The sequence below is a fragment of the Eleutherodactylus coqui genome, chromosome 1, assembly GCF_035609145.1.
Source record: "Eleutherodactylus coqui strain aEleCoq1 chromosome 1, aEleCoq1.hap1, whole genome shotgun sequence".
Classification (NCBI taxonomy): Eukaryota; Metazoa; Chordata; class Amphibia; order Anura; family Eleutherodactylidae; genus Eleutherodactylus; species Eleutherodactylus coqui.
The window spans coordinates 149,052,335-149,076,665 of NC_089837.1; the positions used below are offsets into that span (position 1 = coordinate 149,052,335).

The 24,331-nt window shown below is 47.3% G+C and overlaps 1 protein-coding gene across 1 annotated transcript in view; it reads right to left on the minus strand.

Moving 5' to 3' along the window:
* Window positions 1-9,386, minus strand: part of LOC136626592 (T-kininogen 1-like) — a 106,135-nt gene extending 96,749 nt beyond the window's left edge. The window contains exons 1-2 of the mRNA XM_066601641.1: window positions 9,179-9,386; window positions 7,472-7,569 (exon numbers count right to left, since the gene is read on the minus strand). Of these exons, the coding sequence (XP_066457738.1) occupies window positions 7,472-7,569; window positions 9,179-9,374 (294 nt within the window). The 5' untranslated portion in view covers window positions 9,375-9,386. The remainder of the gene's footprint in view (window positions 1-7,471; window positions 7,570-9,178) is intronic.
* Between the last annotated feature and the right edge of the window lie 14,945 nt (window positions 9,387-24,331).

Below are 24,331 nucleotides of genomic sequence, written 5' to 3' on the forward strand. Positions count from 1 at the left end.
GTGTGTGTTATCTTTCCTTCAGACCTGCTATAAGGAAGATGGAACAATTTGCAGCGCCACCTATTGTATGGCAGCATTCCTTCAAATCAATGTATGACTTTTTAACAGTCTGTAAAACAATGACTGGGGAAAGACGATGCCATCCCACGACCCATTCACCCCCAGGTGTCTCCACACACTCCCTGACTGCTCTCCTTAAGAACACCCCTCTTGACCTTCTGATCTTTCATATTCTCCACTGATGTAAGAACCCCAGGCTGAGGTTCATTCCATTCTTGAGGGTATCAAAAATGGCCATAAATTTGTACTCCCAAATTCTTCAGAGATGCTGTGACTTGATGATAACTCTCATCTTTTCCATGTTGTATCCGTGACTAGAAAAGTGTTTTGCCACAGGTAATTCCATCTTTCCCTCTCTGATTTTGTGGCGGTGAGACCTCATCCTGGCTTTCAGTCTTTGTCCTGTTTCTCCAACATCAATGCCCCCAACAGGACATTTATTGCACCAGATCAGGTACACAATATTGGACGTGGAACAAATGAATGTCCCAATGTGAAAATGTGAAAATGTGAAACACTGAAAGAGAATTATTTAAACTGAACAATAAGTGAACGAGCCACTCTAATGCATGTGCATAATCAAAATCGCAGCGTTTTACCTCCACCGTGTGTGAGAGAGGCTTTCTTGCAGAAACCGAACAAAGAACGAGAAGCAAATGATTCTCGTTCATCATTCAGTCATTAGCTCACGTTAGACTGAACATATCGTTCATTTTCATTCGTTTGAATTATTTTTTGAACTATAATCCTTCTGTCTAAATGCACCCTAACTTGGAGAGACTGGAAAAATAAGGGGCCATTTATACAGTATAACATTTAAGATTAAATTCATATTTGTGTTGAGTTTCTATTTGGAGTCTCCATTAAAGATTCTGTCACCTTTGATGGATGAAAATAGAACTGCATGTTCTATTGCAGCAAAATAATGAACACCTCACCAGGATGTAATGAACCCCATCAGTGAGGTCCTTTGGGTGCTGTTAGTCCATTATAAATGGAAACCATAAAGCAGGTGTAATCCGAGTCTAAGCAATGCCAGAGGCATTTACAGAAGATAGGGAGTAAATACAAGCAAAAAATAGCAAATAGAAAACAGAAAAATAGAGGAATCCAGCAAAAAAGCATCAGAACTGGACATAAGAATGTAAAATCATAAATCTGTACATATTTCAGTCCCCAGATGGCCCCAGATGCCTTGATTGGTGGTGAACTACACTGTGTTTGGTTCACATCAGTGTGAGAACTCATAGGTGTAAAACGTGTCTTATTTCTCTGGTGACAATCTCTATTTAAGGGTCAGTCCTTCCCGCCAGTGCAGAGTTGGGCATATGCTTAGAGCAGTGACAATGCCCCTGTGCAGAGGAGCCCCCCTACCCCCTCACACACACACCAATTGTGACACAGCATGCTACAGCAGGGTAAGACCACGTCAGGACTGCTTGAGCCTACACTGTGTGTTACATGCCTTCCCCTCCAGAAAGGTAGGCTAGGGCTACAAGGCGGCCTTGGCTGCGCTGTGTGGCTCTGTGACCTTACACTCTCATTGAAGTCAATGGTGTCACAGTGTGACTTACAAGTTATGGTGGCCTGCAGATTTTAAAAAAATCCAACTTTGTTGGATTTTATTGTAATCTCAAGGTTGCTGTCATGGCAACTTGTGATTTGCACTTTGACCTCAGTGACTTCAATAAGAGTGTGAAGTTGTAGGGCTATACAGTAATTTTTAGTCACATGAGCCCTGTAGCAGATAAAGTTGCCATGTAGCTCTAGAAAATTGGAGTGTCTTATTTTTCTGTCTGTCACAGTTGAGATCATGAGGGTGCGGAGACAGGTATTTTGGATGCTTGGTCTATACAAGATGCCACGGACATTCCTCCTGGAAGCTACAAGGTAGACCCTGACATCCACAACAGGTCTTATAGAGGCTCTGCAATCAGCCACAGTACCTCTGCATCAGGGAAGACTTCTTGATATTTCTCACACCATAGAGCTATGTCTCTGTTCTAGAGATATCTGTTGAGTACCCTAGCCTGCTGGTTGAACTTCTGTGGAAGGCCATGGGATATACCAATATGTCCATCAGTAAAGTTGCTTCGGCCACAAGAGTACTGTGTCTGCAGCTTGTAATACTCACCTGTGCCATATTACACAGTGGACCCTTGGGGAAAATTGCCTATTACAGAGGAAGCATAGTGGTTTGGAACCATTGCTTTGGAGGCGTCAAAATGTTTGACCAAATTTCTGAGATAAAATCATTAAAAACCTCAGTAAATCAGATAAGAAATTATTTTTTTGCTTAGAATTGTTGACATAAAGTGTGCTTTTCGCGCTGTTAATCACCTCTTCCCGGCTGAGAGGATGCCGTTTGATTTACACTACCTTCATCCACAAAGCCCTCCACAGCGTAGCACCGCCCTACATTGCCTCCCTCATCTCAATCCATCACCCAGCCCAGGCTCTCAGCTCTGCTAACGGAACCAGACTAAGCACCCCTTTAATTCCGACCTCTTATTCCTGCCTCCAAGACTTCAGGGAGGCATACCACATCCCCTAAAACAAACCCCTCTGTACTCCCCCAGATAACATGCTCCCTGACCTATTGACTGCAATCCCCGCTAGCCACCATAAACCGCTCCTGCAGTCACACCGATTCTGCCATCACACAGCTAAATGTCTGACCATTGTATGTGTATAGCATCCCTCACTCTCCACCCCGCCATACCGTGCACATCTCCAGCCCCTTTACCTTCTGTATCACCCCATTATTTGTAGTATGTAAGCTTGTTGGAGCAGGACCCTCACCCCTATTGTTTCCATCAACTGATTACTATGTAACCGTGGTTCTGTAATTTTTGTACTTTTGTCTGTCTGTATCCCCCCTGTCTATGTAAGCGCTGCGGAATATGTTGGTGCTATACAAATAAAGATTATTATTATTACTACTCCTATGTTGTTCTATCTCCTTTGCACTTGACTATACATGGCTCTTGCAACAAAGCAATGGTTAAACTTTCCCCTGCTTCTGAACTCTGTTGTTCTGCAGCTGTTTCAGATGTGTTAATCAAAATAGGCTTTATTTATGCACCCAGTCCTCTCAATCAGGTTCATGAGGATTAACCTAAAGTTCATACTGTGTTCCTGGTAGGGACCACTTGTTCTTTTCTTTCTGTGGATTCTGCCTCAAGCCACCTTGTTCTAAGTTTGTTTCCAGTCTGTTCCCAGTTTAGTATGTTCCATGTTGTTTGGGGAACATATGACTTTTTTAACACTTTTAGGGCTTATCCACACGAGCGTATAGCGGCCGATGTTTTCACGGTCGGCTGATATACGCTATAATCTGATGCACTGGATTCCAATAAGACCGCTGTTTTGTGTGCACATGCGATCTGTTTGTTCATAGCCTGTGAGTCTTTTAGGTTTTCGGATCCAGCGCATCCTGATTGGACGTGACACATATGCGTGTATGTGTGTGTGTATGTATATTGCAGATTGTAATGACAATTTTTTCTCCTATTTGCACAGGTATTAGAGGAGTTATGGGCCCCTTTACTGTCACGGTCTTTCATGCAGTCATGAAAATACTGCCCAGAGCACAAACTAAACATCCTTCAGCTGCTAGACTCACTAAATATGAGACCACCCTACTAGCAGCCTCACATCACAATCACAATATTTCTAAATACAGCCTCATTACTTCTGCTGAATTTGGAAAAGGAGAGGGGAGTAGGGGCAGCAGAGGAAGACCATGAAATTGAATCTTAAGCGCATGACTGTCTGGAATTAATGGAAGTGAAACTAGGGGTCTTGAAAATGTTGTTTAAACTCCCATTGCTAATATAGATTTTGAGTTTTTTTTAGATGGCTTCAGGTACCATGAAAAGAGACAAGAAGAATAGGCTATGCAACAATGAGGTAAATGTAGAAAATACACTCCCTTCCGGGACTCTGCTCAGGAGGCAGAATTAATGGTGCTCTCTGAAGTGTCTAGACTGGCTGAAGGTAAGACTTGAGGTACGTTTTTGGAATCGCCTTCGATTTCTCACCCTTGTGGTGTAGTAGAAATTTTGTTGGATCCTTGGTTAAACCAATCCAGAATGCAGAAGCAGTGTCTCTGTTATAGAAAAGCTTTAGCTCTCTCAAAACAGCTAGCTGTCATCATGGTCCAGGCTCACACCGAGGAAGTGACTCCGGAGGCCCTACAGAATTGAAGGGCTGATGAGCAGCCAAAGCAGCAGCCCTACTCCCACTTGATATGTCCTTAGCTAGGATATTAGTGTTTATTCCAGCAGCTAGCCTAGTACAGGTGACACTACAATAGGAATAGGCTTGTCTGAGTGTGAAGGACTGGGGTCCAGGTAACTGGAAGTCCCTAACTACATGCAACCCCTGTCCCTACCTACTTGTCCCCCTAGGCTAAGCCCTAGGGCAGTGGTAGCGAACCTATGGCACACGTGCCAGAGGCGGCACGCAGAGCCCTCCCTGCTGGCATGCAGAGCCGTTGGCCGCTTACCACGTTAGTTAATACAGGCAGGGGCCGCAGCTTCCCTGCTGGTATTCACTAAGCAGCGCTGCTAGCTGCGCTGATACCGGCGCACACTGTGATGATAGTGTGCAGCTGGGATCCTCCTCCCACCTCCCCCGACGTCTCCTACTTGGTTCCACAAGAGCAAGGGGAGGAGGCGCCCGGCAGGCATATTATCTTTTTCCACACCACTTCTGCCCTATTCAGCAATTCCAGCAACCTGATTGGTTGTTTGGAGAATCAGTCAACCGAAACAATCAATCAGGTTGCTGAAATTGCTAAATAGGGCAGAAGTGGTGTGAAAAAAGTTAATATGCACGCCGGGCAGAGGACGAGCGGCGCTTCCACAAGGAGAAGGGGGTAAGTATGTGGGTCTCGGGAGGCCACTGTGGGGTGTCACTGTGCTACTGGGGGACTGCTGTGGGGTGTCACTGTGCTACTAGGGGGCCACTGCGGGGTGTCACTGTGCTACTGGGGGGCCGCTGCGGGGTGTCACTGTGCTACTGGGGGGCCGCTGCGGGTGTCACTGTGCTACTGGGGGGGGCGCTGTGGGGTGTCACTGTGCTACTGGGGGGGGCGCTGTGGGGTGTCACTTTGCTACTGGGGGGCTGCTGTGGGGTGTCACTGTGCTACTGGGGGGCCGCTGTGGGGTGTCACTTTGCTACTGGGGGGGCGCTGTGGGGTGTCACTTTGCTACTGGGGGGCCGCTGTGGGGGGTTACTGTGCTACTGGGGGGCCGCTGCTTTTTGGATGCGGAAATGCTCCACAGACATTCTGCAGTTAAAATATGCAGCCTGTCTATTTTGAAGCAGCCCTGTCCTTTTTAGAACGACGGGAGTAAAATCATATGTCGTGATAAGCCCCGCCCCTGACGTGTTGGCACTGTGCAGTAAATAAGTACGTTTTGGGTTGCAGTTTGGGCACTTGGTCTCTAAAAGGTTTACCATCACTGCCCTAGGGCGACAACTGGGCGACAGTTCCTAGGCTAGCCAGGGATGTGGAGCAGGAGTCAGACTTACAAACAAAAACAGGTCACAAACAAAATGCAAGGCAGGTCAGGCAATCTGGGTCAGCAACGGGAGAGAACACAGTACAGAAGGGTCAGGTGAAGGCGAAGTCGGGTATAGAGCAAATGATTCAACGCAGGGAGTCAAAAACAGGAAACGCGGGTGCAGTTGAAGACCAAACATAAACTGGCACTTGCAGGAAGGAAACTGAACCTTTAAATGCTATCAGAGCCTGACAGCAACAGGAGTCAATCACGGAGCACTGGGAAAACCACCCCCAGCACCAGCTGGATAGGCGGGGACGGAAGAAGCACCCCCGGCTGTCATGACAATGAGGACGCGCCACCGCGTGGCGCCTGCCGCATCCCTAGCAGCCTGGCAGCATACAGGACTACAGTGGCCAGGGGAGGTCACCAACACCAGGGCTCCCCTGCGCCACACCCCAGCAGCCAGGGTAACAGGACCGGCAGTGCAGGCACGGAGACCCCGAGAACCGCTGATCCTGACACTCAGTAGTGCCACTGGACTAAAGAAACCCATACCCAGTGAGGTTGTTGCAGGAGTGGGCTTTGTTATCTAGAGTTAATGGCTAACAAAAAAGCCATCATAGTACGGTATTCCTATATTTGAGTTTTTAAACTGTATCCTAACGCTGATATTGATTACCTATTCAGTATTTAGACTGTTTTCTAACCTCATCAGTTAAGATACTAATGCTCATTTCAGCAGCTAGCCAAGAGTAGGCACCACTGACAATAGGAATAAACTACTCCGAGTAGTGTCATTGAACTATAAAAAGCTCATAACCAACAAGGTTGCTGTAGAAGTGGGCTTGCTCATTTAGGGTTAATGCTAAACAAAAAGCCATCATAGCATTCCTATCTATCACAACACCTGGCACCTCAACTATAACTATTTGCTAATAAGCCACATTCATCTCTATGGGTGCATATTGGAGAGACATGATTCTATTAGAGATGAGCGAACATACTCGTTTCGAGTAATTACTCGATCGAGCACCGCGATTTTCGAGTACTTCAGTACTCGGGTAAAAAAGATTCGGGGGGGGCGGGGGGAGGTGTGGCGGCGCGGGGGTAGCAGCGGGGAACAGGGGCGAGCCCTCTCTCTCTCCCTCTCCCCCCCACTCCCCGCTGCAACCCCCCACTCACCCACGGTGCCCCCCAAATCTTTTCGCCCGAGTACGGAAGTACTCGAAAATCGCGGTAGTCGGGCGAAAAAGGGGCGTGGCCGAGTACGCTCGCTCATCTCTAGATTCTATATATTACTAGAGCCGTATGTTTTATCTGACCAACTGACTAATGATTGTGTTCTGGTGATTTTGTGAGAAACAGAAAAAAATCTTTGTTTTCACTCACATAACAAACGGTTCTTTAGCATCATCAATATACTATACCGTCCATGCCCTGTGAGTGACACTTGATTATCACACTAACCCTGTGTGCCTATGGGTTTAATGTGTTACAGTTTAATGCAGATATGTGTTCTTTTTTAATCCTATATTGATAAAGGTTACGTTTTAGGTTCTCCTTTCTGTAACTGTAGTTAATGCCAGAACCTATTTAGCCCTCAGTGATTTTTGAATTTTAACCTTAAATTCATAATATACATGAAGCTTTACATTGTGCTAATAATACCTGTAGTGCTTACTGCTGCCTCTGACCACAGTGGTCACATGCTTCTGCCTGGCCCATCTACCTGGAAGTCACCACCAATGCCAGCGACAGCTATCAGCAACGTCCGTGGCCCCAGAAGAGCGGAGTATACCCTTGTTTGCAATTAGAGGCAGGGCCCAGATTTAATGACTAAGCCCCTTTAATGTTCTACACAAATACATTATTCATTAAAGATTTCAAAATCTTACTTCATGAGTGGAAGAACATTCCTGCCATGATTTGCCACTCTTCACTTCACAGGAACCTTCATCTATTTCATACTCAATAAAATGATGACTTTGACCATCTTCATTCTGAATGGAAAAGGAAATGTAAAATATAATAAAAATACATACCAAACCTTGACATTTAGGTTTGAAATAAGAAGATTTTAAATTTGTACATATTTTTAACTTATTAGTTAGTCACAGCGGAGAACCTGAAGGAGAGGGGAGAAGCGTTTTTGTTTTTTTTTAACCGCTTCTCCCCTCTCCTTCCTCAGCTGCATAGCACTCAATGAGTGTTATATACTAAAAAAAGTGAAAGTATTATTTCCGCTCTGCGACCCAGTGATCCCGTGCCCACCTGTTGCCCCCTTTTACAGCAGAGCTTCAGGTCCTAGTAGACCTAGATGAGCTCTGCTAGTGACTATAGTCACTACAGAGGATGTTTACCTCTGGAACTGGGGCTCCTATTGATGACCCAGTTACAGTGGAAAAGTGTGAAATACAAAAAAAAAAAAGAAAAATGTGAATGACCCCCAAAGGTCTTATATGTGCCCTGTAATCCAAAACTGTACATATTATATATCAAAACATCTGAAACCAAATGAGGAATCTATTTCCATACTTTATTTTAGCATAAATATACTAATTAAAAAAAACAACTATAAATGTTAAAAGAATCTTTTTTTTTTAGCTTTTTTTCCCCAAATAAAACTAAAAAACGGGGGGAAAAAAGTCAGTGAAAAAAAAAAGAAAAAATAGCCCTATATGTCATGGGGAGCGAAACGCAGCAAAAATTATTTTGGCTACTAAAGGAAACAAAAATTGGGCAGTAGATCATCATATGGGTAGAATTCCAAAAAAAGTGCCTGGTCCTTTAGGAGTCAGGACCAAAATAGCCTGGTCCATAAGGGGTTAAAAAGTTTCCCAAGGCCGGCTTCACATGACTAATTGTGAACGCATAATTGGCGCGTGCAATATGCAGTGAATAAAACTCATTGATTCCAACGGGTTAGTTCATAAGCACGTATTTTGAGTGTGCAATTCCATTGCGCAAAAAATATATGCAGTATGTTCTTTTTTCCTGCTTATTTGCACAGGGAAAAAGTACATATGAAATTAATTAGGCTAGGTAGCCATTTCAATGTATAGGACAGTGGCTGTGGCCTTTTTGTATTGTGTGCGTAAATGAGTATGATTTGTGTGTGCAAAAAGTACAGTAAGAAATGCTGTTTTGCGGCCAAATACACAACGCCCAATGCACAAAAATGCAGCGCTAATGCGTGGACGCTCGTGCGAATATAAAGGTAAAGATTTGATTTATGACCACTAAAGTGTAAAAAGTATTGATGATTTTGGAGAAATACAGTAGCATAAATAAACGGAATTTATTAATGAATTTGTTTTGGACATATTATAAGAAAACCTAATTAAGTAACAATATCACTCGTATACAATAACAGAAATCATGAACATCATTCTGGTGGCACATAATCATCATCATCATAAATAATTAATGACCATGAGCATCCAGTAACGGTCCGGTGAATAACATTCATCTACAATGCTTCTATACCATCATAAATATTAGCTGCCCTAATCTAAGCATGATGCTGGATTGTGGTCAGTGCATGCTGAAAGACCAAACTACTAGCAATTCCAGTTACAATACAAAAGTTAAGCCTCGTTTACCGTTACTAACCTTTATTTTGGAGTCTGTAACTTTGTATAAAATAAATAGATTTCCATCTTCTTTTGCATTATTGAAGGTCCTCAGAGCCTCATCTACTGCATTGAAAACATTTTCGTCATTACAGTTGTCATCAATAACTGTGGCAGAACCTAGGAGACAATGCGAGCAGAGTAGTAGGAAGGACAGGAGTCTCATGGCTGCTACTGATTCCCCTGACCTGTGAATCAGGGAAATATGGGGATGTGAAATTCAGGCAATAGTGGGGGACTTAAAAAAAACCTGCGAACGCACTGTCTTTCCCAAAAAGGTCAATTAACTTTGATTATAAATATTACCCAACTTGCACTTTGTAAATAGTTCTCAACCTTTGCACCAACAGGCCTGTTTTTGGTGTCTGTGTAACTCATGGAGGTTATCCTAGTTATCAGGTGGATTTAGTTCACAAATTGGGTTTAGCTCACATACTGTGAGAAAGTTCTCAAACTTCACACTTATTTTCATTCTCCAGTTGATAAAAGCATACCTTAATAATCGAAGTTCAAAATTCTCCTATGCCATATGTAAATGAGGCAGAGGAATCTCGTAGGCATGCAGCACCATCTCTGCTAGCAGCCTTTTCACCCAAAGTTCACCTCTCTCGCCTTCTCTGACGTCAACTGGTGCATTGCTGCTAGCAGAGACAGTCTGGCATGCCCACCGGACTCTTCTGCCTCATTTACATATGGCGTAGGAGAGTTTTGAACTAGGATTATTAAGGTGGCCTTTTTTTAACTCGCAAACTAAAATAAGTGTGGAAAATAGAGCACTATCAGTATCGTAGCGCTGGGAACATGGAGACACTAGCCCAGACACCACAGCCACCAGTAGCCAGGGTTACAGAAACCTCAACTACCTGTTTTATTCTGTTACTGTAACTGCCATAGAAGTGAATGGGACTTACAGAAACCTTGTAAAACTGTCAGCTTAACTGTTTCCATAACCTTGTTCAATGGTGAGCAGGGCAGTGAGCCAGGGCAGAGTCAGAGGACCCCAGTACTGCAGACAGGTGTGGGTCACAGAGGTGGAACCTGCATCTAACAGACATTTATGAAATATCCTATGGATTTGTCATTAATGTCCATGATAGTGTAGTAGATGGCTGAGAGGTTCGCCATTTTGTCTGTTTTCTGTATTTTTATCAACTGTGAAGATGCTATATTGTGTCTCTAATCTAAACCTCTGGGGGAAGGGAACATCGCCCCCCCCCCACCTCCACAAGAATTGAAGGAGCAGTGCTTTGTGTCCATAAACTGTCAAACTGGTTCTAACCAGTTGAGAACTTATCTAGGAATGTCTTTGTGTAAAGGGACAGTAAATGGCTGGAGAGAAACACAGGAAGTATTTCCTTCGGACCACAAGTCAAGAATGCATAGAGCATGCTCAAGGTAAGCGCCTCCTGGGTGAATGATCTCACAGCTACCTCACAAATACCTCCCTCTGAGAATGACCTATCAGCACACAAAATAATGTAACTGTATCCTAAATTACCTAACTTCCTGTGTTGAAACCTTATTTAAACTTTTACCCGCCTAAATAAAGACGGACTCTTTTGGGACACATGATGCAAGACATGTGGTGTTTGAAAGGCTCTCCAGGCCTGTACATTATTCATATCTAATATGGCACCCACAGTAGGTCGAATAGCGAAAATTGCGCTAACAATAGAAATACCCCTTTAATGCAATCACTTGCTGTGCCCATTTAATTATTTAGGTAATTTATTTAAGATTTCTAGGGCTCATGCCAGGAGAGGGGACCTACCAATTCAAGCGTCATGCACAGTGAATAGAATCCTTTGATTTCAATGGGTTTATTAACTTGAGTGTATTTTTCCATGCGATGTGTGGTGATATGAAAAAATACACAGCATGTCCTATCTTAGGCTAGATAGAGAGAGAGAGTAGCATAGCCTCCAGCCCTGATGGTGTATACAGGCACCACCCCACCATCAGGGCTGGAGGCTATGCTTCTCTCTCTCTCTATCTAGGCTAAGATAGGACATGCTGCATATTTTTTCAGCTAGCTTAATAGGGTATTGTCCCCTGTTCCTATGTCTGCTCTCACCTTAGGTAGTGTACTATTTTGGTTAGTATAGATGACCTAGAATCTAGCTAGTACTTTATTGAGCAGTCTAGACCTGGTTCATTTTAAACTACTTGGTTGAGTAGCTCAGATCTGGTCCATATTAGGCCACCTCTACCCGGTCTATAGGGATCTCAGAGCTAGCTGTATGAGGACTATAGGAGCTCTGTTTGATTTCATTAACAGAGCCTTGCTTTATATTATTCCCCAGGGTCGTATTATCTAGACCCTCAGGAATTTATCCTTGCCACAGCAATAGGACATTGTTCAGACCTAACTTCTAATTTAATCTATATTCACCAAGCATTTATCCTGGTGCTTGATAATGTATTTTTATTGGTATTTATTTCCACAACATTCAGACACTAAAATCTCTGTCTGAAACTAGGGGGAGCATCTTGGGCCTCCTCCTAGTTATCTCTAATATCTCTGACCACCTGGTTCCTGACGAGTTGCAGGTCCAACTGAAATGCATTGAACCACACGAATTACACCTGAATTTTTTCTATCTAGTTCAGTAGACCTCCCTTTACAGGAGGTCGTTTTTACCGTATTGCACTTACTATTGCGATCATCAGGATATGATTCTTCTTCTTTTCTGTTTAAGCTAAATTTATGTCTACTATAGATATTTTGTCCAGTAAATCAGTCCAGAACACTTCAACCCCAAAAAAAGGAGGACGGACTAGTGGGCCGTCTTATACCTACAGTCGGCTTGAATATCACGATTCCCCTACACTTGGGACTGATTTTGATAGTACTGGAAGATTTTGACTTTTTCCATGGGATTTCTATTCTAAAATAAAATTAAACAAAACACAGTTTGACACCTGAGACTAATTAATATAGTAGCATATAGAATCTCCCCCATTGGAATATTGTGATACGTATGAGTATATTTGTCTTTTTGTCCTTCTTATTTATGGTTTGTCTAAAGCCCAGTGTTTTTAATATATATCAATAAAAATTTAATTTTAAGGATCTTCTGTGATTAGGGCTCTATTATTAAAGGGGTTGTCCCGCGCCGAAACGGGCTTTTTTTTTTTTTTTTTAACCCCCCCCCCCCCGTTCGGCGCGAGACAACCCCGATGCAGGGGTTAAAAAAACAAACCGGAGAGTGCTTACCTGAATCCCGGCGGTCCGGCGTCTTCATACTCACCGGCTGAAGATGGCCGCCGGAGTCTGCTCCCTCCGTGGACCACAGCTCTTCTGTGCGGTCCATTGCCGATTCCAGCCTCCTGATTGGCTGGAATCGGCACGTGACGGGGCGGAGCTACACGGAGCCGGCATTCTGCACGAGCGGCCCCATTGAAGAACAGAAGAAGACCCGGACTGCGCAAGCGCGGCTAATTTGGCCATCGGAGGCCGAAAATTAGTCGGCACCATGGAGACGAGGACGCCAGCAACGGAGCAGGTAAGTATAAAACTTTTGATAACTTCTGTATGGCTCATAATTAATGCACAATGTACATTACAAAGTGCATTATTATGGCCATACAGAAGTGTACAGACCCACTTGCTGCCGCGGGACAACCCCTTTAAGTTCCCTCTGCCTCAGTGAATTTTTCAATGGATATGTGTAAATCACGCAAAATCACAGTAAATTTGCATATTTGCACACAATATCAATAACTTTTTGTGCATGCGTAAAAAACAGCCGATATGCAGAAAAATGCAGGGTAAGGGCTCCTTTCCACTGGCGAGTTAATCGCACGTTTTCAGTGCGATGTGAGAGTGCGAGCTCTTGCAGGAAAGTCCCACACATGTTGTTCTATGACAACCTTTCCACTAGTGATTAGAGATGAGCGAACGTGTTCTTCCGAGCTTGATATTCGTGCGAATATTAGGGTGTTCGGGATGTTCGTTATTCGTAACGAACACCATGCGGTGTTCTGGTTACTTTCACTTCCCTGAGACGTTAGCGCGCTTTTTTTGGCCAATTGAAAGACAGGGAAGGCATTACAACTTCCCCCTGTGACGTTCAAGCCCTATACCACCCCCCTGCTGTGAGTGGCTGGGAAGATCAGGTGTCACCCGAACATAAAAGTCGGCCCCTCCCGCGGTTCGGCTCAGATGCCGTGTGAGTTAGATGAGGGACAGTGCTGTTTGTACCGGAGCTGCTGTAGGGAAAGAATTGGTAGTTAGTGTAGGCTTCAAGACCCCCCAAAGGTCCTTATAAGGGCCACTGATAGCTGTGTGTTGGCTGCTGTTAGCAGTGCCATTTTTTTTCTTCTCAAAATCGGCTCTGCAGAGCGTTGCACCTGGCATTAGGGACAGAAGTGCTGCATAGGCAGGGAGAGTGTTAGGAGTGAGTGTAGCCTTCAAGAACCTCAACGGTCCTTTCTAGGGCCATATTTATCCGTGTGCAGTACTGTCCAGGCTGCTGTTAGCTGTGCTGCATTTTTTTTTGCTTCTCAAAATCGCCTCTGCAGAGCATTCCACCCTCCATTGATACTGCAGGGAAAGAATTGTATAGGCAGGGCCACAACACAGTTATTATTCATAGAATATACGCAGTGCTGCCTTTTGCTTGTAAAACAAGTGAAAATATTTCTATTTGTCCAGCCTCTGTCCGTCCTAACGCCGGTGGACACGTGTCGGCTGCGTGTGCAACCTGTAAAAATCATACGCACCCAGCTACGTTTTACTCCTGGCTTCGCCATTTGCTTTCCTTAATTGGGAAAAAAAATACCTGCTCTGCCACAGTTAATAACTCTGCTACCCTCACGTTCTGTGACACATTAGCAGGAAAACAGCACAGTTATTAAACTTCTCATGTTCATAGAATATACGCAGTGCTGCCTTTTGGTGCAAAAAAACGGAAAATAATTCTATTTGTCCTGCCTCTGTCCGTCCTAATGCCGGTGGACACGTGTCGGCTGCGTGTGCAACCTGTAAAAATCATACGCACCCAGCTACGTTTTACTCCTGGCTTCGCCATTTGCTTTCCTTAATTGGGAAAAAAAATACCTGCTCTGCCACAGTTAATAACTCTGCTACCCTCACGTTCTGTGACACATTAGCAGGAAAACAGCACAGTTATTAAACTTCTCATGTTCATAGAATATACGCAGTGCTGCCTTTTGGTGCAAAAAAACGGAAAATAATTCTATTTGTCCTGCCTCTGTCCGTCCTAACGCCGGTGGACACGTGTCGGCTGCGTGTGCAACCTGTAAAAATCATACGCACCCAGCTACGTTTTACTCCTGGCTTCGCCATTTGCTTTCCTTAATTGGGAAAAAAATACCTGCTCTGCCACAGTTAATAACTCTGCTACCCTCACGTTCTGTGACACATTAGCAGGAAAACAGCACAGTTATTAAACTTAGATTATTCATTCACTAGAGGCAGTGGGGCCTTTCGTTTTCAAAAAAGGGAAAAAATTATATTTGGCCTGCAGTCTTGCGCCAATTTATTTCCTGCCTGTGAAATCAAATCACTGGTAATACAGCATGCTGAGGGGTAGGGGTAGGCCTAGAGGACGTGGACGCGGCCGAGGACGCGGAGGGCCAAGTCAGGGTGTGGGCACAGGCCAAGCTCCTGATCCAGGTGTGTCGCAGCCGACTGCTGTGCGATTAGGAGAGAGGCACGTTTCTGGCGTCCCCACATTCATCGCCCAATTAATGGGTCCACGCGGGAGACGGTTATTAGAAAATGAGCAGTGTGAGCAGGTCCTGTCCTGGATGGCAGAAAGTGCTTCGAGCAACCTATCGTCTACCCGCAGTTCTGCGCCGTCCACTGCTGCCAATCCGAATCCTCTGTCTGCTGCTCCTCCTTCCTCCCAGCCTCCTCACTCCACTACAATAACACCTGCTCAGGAGCGGGAACACTCCCAGGAACTGTTCTCGGGCCCCTGCTTAGATTGGGCAGCAGCGGTTCCTCTCCCACCAGAGGAGTTTATCGTCACTGATGCCCAACCATTCGAAAGTTCCCGGGGTCCGGGGGAAGAGGCTGGGGACTTCCGCCAACTGTCTCAACAACTTTCTGTGGGTGAGGAGGACGATGACGATCAGACACAGTTGTCTTGCAGTGAGGTAGTAGTAAGGGCAGTAAGTCCGAGGGAGCAGCGCACAGAGGATTCGGAGGAAGAGCAGCAGGACGATGAGGTGACTGACCCCACCTGGTGTGCAACGCTTACTCAGGAGGACAGGTCTTCAGAGGGGGAGTCAAGGGCATCAGCAGGGCAGGTTGCAAGAGGCAGTGCGGTGGCCAGGGGTAGAGGCAGGGCCAGAACGAATAATCCACCAAGTGTTTCCCAAAGCGCCCCCTCGCGCCATGCCACCCTGCAGAGGCCGAGGTGCTCTAAGGTCTGGCACAAAGCTCAGCCGGGGAGCCAACACCAACAGCCTCACCACCACCACCATGCGCAGACATATGATGGCCAAGCACCCCGCAAGGTGGGACGAAGGCCGTTCAGCGCCTCCGGTTTGCACCCCTGCCTCTCCCCCTGTGCCCCAACCTGCCACTGAGATGCAACCCCCCTCTCAGGACACAGGCACTACCGTCTCCTGGCCTGCACCCACACCCTCACCTCCGCTGTCCTCGGCCCCATCCAGCAGTGTAGTTCAGCGCACCGTCCAGCCGTCGCTTGCGCAACTGTTGGAGCGCAAGTACGCCGCCACGCACCCGCACGCTCAAACGTTAACCGTCCGCATAGCAAAATTCATCAGCCTTGAGATGCTGCCGTATAGGGTTGTGGAAACTGAGTCCTTCAAAAGTATCATGGAGGCGGCGGCCCCGCGCTACTCAGTTCCCAGTCGCCACTACTTTTCCCGATGTGCCGTCCCAGCCCTGCACGACCACGTCTCCCGCAACATTGTACGCGCCCTCACCAACGCGGTTACTGCCACGGTCCACTTAACTACGGACACGTGGACAAGCACAGGCGGGCAGGGCCACTACATCTCCCTGACGGCACATTGGGTGAATTTAGTGGTGGCTGGGACAGAGTCAGAGCCTGGGACCGCTCACGTCCTACCCACCCCCAGAATTGCGGGCCCCAGCTCGGTGGTGGTATCTGCGGAGGTGTATGCTTCCTCCACTAAAGCACCCTCCTCCTCCTCCTCCTCCTCCTCCTCCTCTGTCTCGCAATCAAGATGTGTTAGCAGCAGCATGTCGCCAGCAATCGGTGTCGCGCGGTGTGGCAGCACAGCGGTGGGCAAGCATCAGCAGGCCGTGCTGAAACTACTCAGCTTAGGCGATAAGAGGCACACGGCCCACAAACTGCTGCAGGGTCTGACACAGCAGACCGACCGCTGGCTTGCGCCGCTGAGCCTCCAACCGGGCATGGTCGTGTGTGACAACGGCCGTAACCTGGTGGCGGCTCTGCAGCTCGGCAGCCTCACGCACGTGCCATGCCTGGCCCACGTCTTTAATTTGGTGGTTCAGCGCTTTCTGAAAAGCTACCCACGCTTGTCAGACCTGCTCGTAAAGGCGCGCCGGCTCTGCGCACATTTCCGCAAGTCCCACACGGACGCTGCCACCCTGCGCACCCTGCAACATCACTTTAAGCTGCCAGTGCACCGACTGCTGTGCGACGTGCCCACACGGTGGAACTCTACGCTCCAGATGTTGGCCAGGCTCTATGAACAACGTAGAGCTATAGTCGAATACCAACTCCAACATGGGCGGCGCAGTGGGAGTCAGCCTCCTCAATTCCTTTCAGAAGAGTGGGCCTGGTTGGCAGACATCTGCCATGTCCTTGGTAATTTTGAGGAGTCTACCCAGGTGGTGAGCGGCGATGCTACAATCATTAGCGTCACCATTCCTCTGCTATGCATCTTGAGAAATTCCCTGCAAACCATAAAGGCAGCTGCTTTGCGCTCGGAAACGGGGGCGGGGGAAGACAGTATGCCGCTGGATAGTCAGGGCACCCTCCTGTCTATTTCTCAGCGCGTACAGGAGGAGGAGGAGGAGCATGAGGAGGATGAGGAGGAGGGGGAGAGACAGCTTGGGCCGCTGCTGACGGTACACCGGCTGATTGCCTGTCATCCTTTCAGCGTGTATGGCCTGAGGAGGAGGAGGATCCTGAAAGTGATCTTCCTAGTGAAGACAGCCATGTGTTGCGTACAGGTACCCTGGCACACATGGCTGACTTCATGTTAGGATGCCTTTCTCGTGACCCTCGCGTTGCACGCATTCTGGCCACTACGGATTACTGGGTGTACACACTGCTCGATCCACGGTATAAGGAGAACCTGTCCACTCTGATTCCCGAAGAGGAAAGGGGTTCGAGAGTGTTGCTATACCACAGGACCCTTGCGGACAAGCTGATGGTAAAATTCCCAGCCGACAGCGCTAGTGGCAGAAGGCGCAGTACCGAGGGCAAGGTAGCAGGGGATGTGCGTAGATCGAGCAGCATGTACATCCCAGGCAGTGCAACAGTCTTTAAGGGCCTGGCTAGCTTTATGGCTCCCCACCAAGACTGTGTCACCGCTCCCGAGTCACGGCTGAGTCGGCGGGAGCACTGTAAAAGGATGGTGAGGGAGTACGTAGCGGATCGCACGACCATCCTTGGTGACGCCTCTGCCCCCTACAACTACTGGGTGTCGAAGCTGGACACGTGGCCTGAACTAGCGCTGTATGCCCTGGAGGTGCTTGCTTGTCCTGCGGCTAGCGTCTTGTCGGAGAGGGTGTTTAGTGCGGCTGGGGGAATTATCACAGATAAGCGTAGCCGCTTGTCAACCGACAGTGCCGACAGGCTAACACTCATCAAGATGAACAAAGGCTGGATTTCCCCAGACTTCTGTTCTCCACCAGCGGACAGCAGCGATACGTAAGCAATACGTAGGCTGCACCCGCGGATGGTAGCTACGTTCTCTCTCACCATCCAAAACGGGGACATTTCTGCTTCATCAATCTGTGTCTAATATTCCTCCTCCTCCTCCTCCTGCTCCTCCTCCTGAAACCTCACGTAATCACGCTGAACGGGCAATTTTTCTTAGGGCCACAAGGCTCACTCAAATAATTTTTCTGAACAATTTTTATAAGTTTCAATGCGCTTAAAAGCATTGGAACTTTAACTTGAACCAATTTTTCGTTACACTGGGCTGCCTCCAGGCCTAGTTACCACTTAAGCCACATTAACCAAAGCGATTAATGGGTTTCACCTGCCCTCTTGGCTGGCCATGGCCAATTTTTGGGATGTACATTAGTACTGTTGATACAGCAATTTTTGTGGGCCCTCGCCTACAGTGTAATCAAATTAATTTTTAGCCCACCTGCATTACAGCTGACGTTACCTCAGCTGTGTTGGGCAATGCAATGGGATATTTTTATGTACCGCCGGTGGGTTCCAGGGAGCCACCCATGCTGTAGGTGCACACGGAGTTTTTAATACATCTGTACACTTCTAAAGAACCCCAGTCTGACTGGGGCATGCAGTGTGGGCCGAAGCCCACCTGTATTACGCACGACATTACTACCTCAGCTGTGTTGGGCAATGCAATGGGATATTTCTATGTACCGCCGGTGGCTTCCTGGCACCCACCCATGCTGTGGGTCCACAGGGAATTATAAATGCATCTGTTTCCACTTATAAAGAAACCCAGTCTGACTGGGGCATGCAGTGTGGGCCGAAACCCACCTGCATTAACCCTTTCCAGTCCACTGTGTGACCTGTGAAGACATTAGGGTTTAAGGCTGTACAGCTCCGTTGTTGGTAGACGTCCGTCGGGGTTCTCTTACTGTATATTGCCAGCCTCTCTGCTGTCGGAGCCTATCCTACGTGTCAGCTCATGCAGTACTGGCTTTAGCCAGCATATAGCGCCGTTGTATAACGGCAGAAAAAGAGTAATCCCCCTAGGAAAACCAAATACAAATTGGATTGGAAAGGGTTAAGCACAACATTACTACCTCAGCTGTGTTGGGCAATGCAATGGGATATTTCTATGTACCGCCGGTGGCTTCCTGGCACCCACCCATGCTGTAGGTGCACACGGAGTTTTTACTACATCTGTACACTTATAAAGAACCCCAGTCAGACTGGGGCATGCAGTGTGGGCCGAAGCCCACCTGCATTAAGCACGACATTACTACCTCAGCTGTGTTGGGCAATGCAATGGGATATTTCTGTGTACCGCCGGTGGGTTCCAGGGAGCCACCCATGCTGTGGGTCGACAGGGACTTCACAATAGGGAGTTGTACCTGCCTGTGTCTATGAATTAAAAAGCCCGGTCTGACTGGGGCATGCAGACACCTTGACAGAATGAATAGTGTGTGGCACATAGGTTCCCCATTGCTATGCCCACGTGTGCAGCTCCTGATGGCGGTGGCACAGGATTCTATTTCTCATTGCTTCTGTACAGCATTGTGGGCTATCGCTCCGCCACTTTTAAAGAGGGTCGCTGCCTAGCCGTGCCAACCTCTGCAGTGTGTGCCTGCGGTCCCTCGTCATGGCAGACGCAATTCTAAATAGACATGAGCGTGGTGTGGCATGAGGGCAGCTGAAGGCTGCCCAGGGACACTTTGGTGTGCGCTGTGGGGGGGAGGGGGGGCGGTTGGGCAGCATGTAACCCAGGAGAAGTGTCAGTGGAGTGTCATGCAGGCAGTGATTGTGCTTTGTTGGAGGTAGTGTGGTGCTTAGCAAAGGTATGCCATGCTAATGAGGGCTTTTCAGAAGTAAAAGTTGTTGGGAGGGGGGGGGGGGCCCACTCTTGCCGGTATTGTGGCTTAATAGTGGGACCTGTGAACTTGAGATGCAGCCCAACATGTAGCCCCTCGCCTGCCCTATCCGTTGCTGTGTCGTTCCCATCTCTTTGTTGAATTGCCCAGATTTTCACACATGAAAACCTTAGCGAGCATCGGCGAAATACAAAAATGCTCTGGCCGCCCATTGACTTCAATGGGGTTCGTTGTTCGAAACGAACCCTCGAGCATCGCGGGAAGTTCGTTCCGAATAACGAGCACCCGAACATTTTGGTGTTCGCTCATCTCTACTAGTGATGTTTAAGGGCAAGCTGCAATGCGAGGATTAAAAATCGCAGCAGGAGGATTGTTTTAGCGTTTTGCATTTTTCTGTTGCCCATACAGTGCAATGGCAAAACAGATTCTCACATCGCAACGCAAAAGCTTGTAATTTTAACATTGCAATTTTCTCGCAGCGGTATCGTTATCGCCAGTGGAAAGGAGCCCTAAGGGTGACTACCAACTACAGTTTTTTTTCACTGTGAAATTCGCAGCGTTTTTTTTTCCTGCAGGGGTCTATGGGACTTGTAATGTTAAAATCGAGATCGCGCTCAGGCATTCATTAAATAGCAGCTGAGTGCTGCCTGTGCGCTCAGCCAATCAGAGCCTGCATCCCATTGCTTTCAATTGGGCGGCTGCAGCGTCGGCCCCATTGAAAGCAATGGGCACAGAGCTACAGTCAGGCGCATTTTGCACATCCGTGCAGTGTATTTTTTTGCACACATAGGTGTGCAAAAAAAAATAGTGCTCGTCTGACTGAGCCCTAACATTGAATTTCGGCCCAAGAATACTCTGCACAATGTGAATACGCCTATGTGAATTCATCCTTAGACTCCCATAGTGGCTGCAGTAATAATAGTGTCCCACCATAGTGGCCTAGAAGTAATAGTGAGCCCCATAGTGAAATCAGTAATAATAGGGAGCCCCATAGTGTCCCTGGTAGAAATAGTGACCCCCCAGTGGCCCCAGTAATAATAGTGAACAATATAGTGACCCCAGTATTAAAAGTAAAAACGGGAGGAAAATGTGATGTAGAAGTATTAGCAGGAGTGATTTACCTAGTGTGACCGGGCCACCCTAGGAAGGGCAGTCCATCCCATCTGAAGTCCCTGGTAGCCTGTCTGATACCCAGTAAGGAATGATTACGAAATTCCCTGATCATAAGATCACCCAGCAATGGAGAGCATCAATGGAATCCCAATGAGAGTCTCAGAAATGTAAAGTGTAGATCTTAAAGTTACTAAACAACAACCAGGACTCCTGGGAATATGGCCATGAAGATAAAAAAGTAAAGTATAGATCAACTTACTTTACAGGGGGTGGTCTCCGTTAAGAACACCCCCTAATCCTGGTCTACAACATGCCACAGCAGTGTTCGCCAGGGCTCAGAATCAATAATCCACAGTTGGGAATATGTAAATATGCAGGATTTCATTAGTGGAACTATATAGATGCACACACTGCTTCAAGGGGTTTCCTTGGGTTTTTATTTGATGCCTTTCCTAAGCTAGTAGATGTTCTGCTGTTCCCCTCTCATCACTCTTGGGAGAGCAGAGGTATGAACCCAAAAGTTCTGGTGACATAGAAGCAGAGAGGAACAGGGCTGTGACACCAGGACAAGCGGAAGACTTTGTGAGCACTGCCTATTGGTCACTCACTTTAGGTTCTATCCAATAGTAAAAGTGTTCTCCTAGTGACCCCAGTAGTAATACTGACCCCAGTAGTAATTGTGACCTCTATAAGTGCCCAAGTAGTAAGAGTCCCCTATATTGGTGGCCCAAGTAGTAATGTTGCCAGTCTAGAGATGAGCGAGCACCAAAATGCTCGGGTGCTCGTTACTCGGGACGAAATTATCGCGATGCTCGAGGGTTCGTTTCGAGTAACAAACCCCATTGAAGTCAATGGGCGACTCAAGCATTTTTGTATATCGCCGATGCTCGCTAAGGTTTCCATTTGTGAAAATCTGGGCAATTCAAGAAAGTGATGGGAACGACACAGCAACGGATAGGGCGGGCGAGGGGCTACGTGTTGGGCTGCATCTAATGTTCCCAGGTACCACTATTAAGCCACAATAGCGGCAAGAGTGGCCCCCCCCTCACAACAACTTATACTTCTGAAAAGCCCTCATTAGCAATGCATACCTTAGCTAAGCACCACACTACCTCCAACAAAGCACAATCACTGCCTGCATGACACTCCGCTGCCACTTCTCCTGGGTTACATGCTGCCAAACCCCCCCCCCGCCCGACGCAGTGTCCACAGCGCACACCAAAGTGTCCCTGCGCAGCCTTCAGCTGCCCTCATGCCACACCACCCTCATGTCTATTTATAAGTGCGTCTGCCATGAGGAGGAACCGCAGGCACACACTGCAGAGGGTTGGCACGGCTAGGCAGCGACCCTCTTTAAAAGGGGCGGGGCGATAGCCCACAATGCTGTACAGAAGCAATGAGAAATATAATCCTGTGCCACCGCCATCAGGAGCTGCACACGTGGGCATAGCAATGGGGAACCTATGTGCCACACACTATTCATTCTGTCAAGGTGTCTGCATGCCCCAGTCAGCCCGCGGTTTTTTAGAAATAGTCACAGGCAGGTACAACTCCGCAATGGGAATTCCGTGTGCACCCACAGCATGGGTGGCTCCCTGGAACCCACCGGCAGTACATAAATATATCCCATTGCATTGCCCATCACAGCTGAGGTAATGTCATGTTAAATGCAGGTGGGCTTCGGCCCACACTGCATGCCCCAGTCAGACTGGGGTTCTTTAGAAGTGGACACATGCAGTTACAACTCCGTGTGGACCGACAGCATGGGTGGGTGCCAGGAAGCCACCGGCGGTACATAAATATATCCCATTGCAGTGCCCAGCACAGCTGAGGTAACGTCAGATTAAATGCAGGTGGGCTGCGGCCCACAGTGCATGCCCCAGTCAGACTGGGGTTCTTTAGAAGTAGACACATGCAGTTACAACTCCCTGTGGACCCACAGCATGGGTGGCTCCCTGGAACCCACCGGCGGTACATAAATATATCCCATTGCAGTGCCCAGCACAGCTGATGTAACGTTAGCTTTAATGCAGGTGGGCCAAAAATTAATTGGATTACACTGTAGGCGAGGGCCCCAAAAAATTGGTGTACCAACAGTACTAATGTACGTCAGAAAAATTGCCCATGCCCAACCAAGAGGGCAGGTGAAACCCATTAATCGCTTTGGTTAATGTGGCTTAATTTGTAACTAGGCCTGGAGGCAGCCCAGTTAAAATAAAAATTGGTTCAGGTGCAAGTTTCAACGCTTTAATGAGCATTGAAACGTATAAAAATTGTTTACAAAAATTATATGACTGAGCCTTGTGGGCCTAAGAAAAATTGCCCGTTCGGCGTGATTTCGTCAGGTTTCAGGAGGAGGAGCAGGAGGAGGAGGATGAATATTATACACAGATTGATGAAGCTAAAAGGTCCACGTTTTTGATGGTGATAGAGAACAATGCTTCCATCCGCGGGTGCAGCCTACGTATTGTTTAGGTATCACTGGTGTCCGCTGGTGGAGAAGAAAAGTCTGGGGAAATCCAGGCTTTGTTCATCTTGATGAGTGTAAGCCTGTCGGCACTGTCGGTTGACAGGCGGGTACGCTTATCTGTGATGATTCCCCCAGCCGCACTAAACACCCTCTCTGACAAGACGCTAGCCGCAGGACAAGCAAGCACCTCCAGGGCATACAGCGCGAGTTCAGGCCACGTGTCCAGCTTCGACACCCAGTAGTTGTAGGGGGCAGAGACGTCACGGAAGACGGTCGTGCGATCGGCTATGTACTCCCTCACCATCCTTTTTCAGTGCTTCCGCCGACTCAGCCTTGACTGGGGAGCAGTCTGGTGATGGATACCAGTATGTACACAACAGAAGTGTTCAGACAATTAAATGATGAAAATGTTTATGAAAAATTGCGATCGGACCCTACCATACGGTTTCAATTACAATTAAGGGGAATGTTGAATGAGGCACTATGGGCAGGTTTGATCGATAAAAAGCTGTTGAAATTCCTTGATATCCAGCACCCCATTGTTCCCACTTTATACACCCTCCCAAAGGTCCACAAGGATCCCCAGAATCCCCCTGGGAGACCGATTGTTTCAGGCAGAAACTCACTCTTCTGCAATATCGCACGATTTTTAGACAAGGTCCTGAGGCGTTTTGCAGATGAGGCGGATTCACACATCAGGGATACATCTGACTTTTTGAAAAAAATTGCATCGTTTGATATGACCGAAGATGTTATTCTGGTCACCTTTGATGTGACTGCGCTATACACCTCTATCAGTCACGATAAAGGGATAGATGCCGTCAGA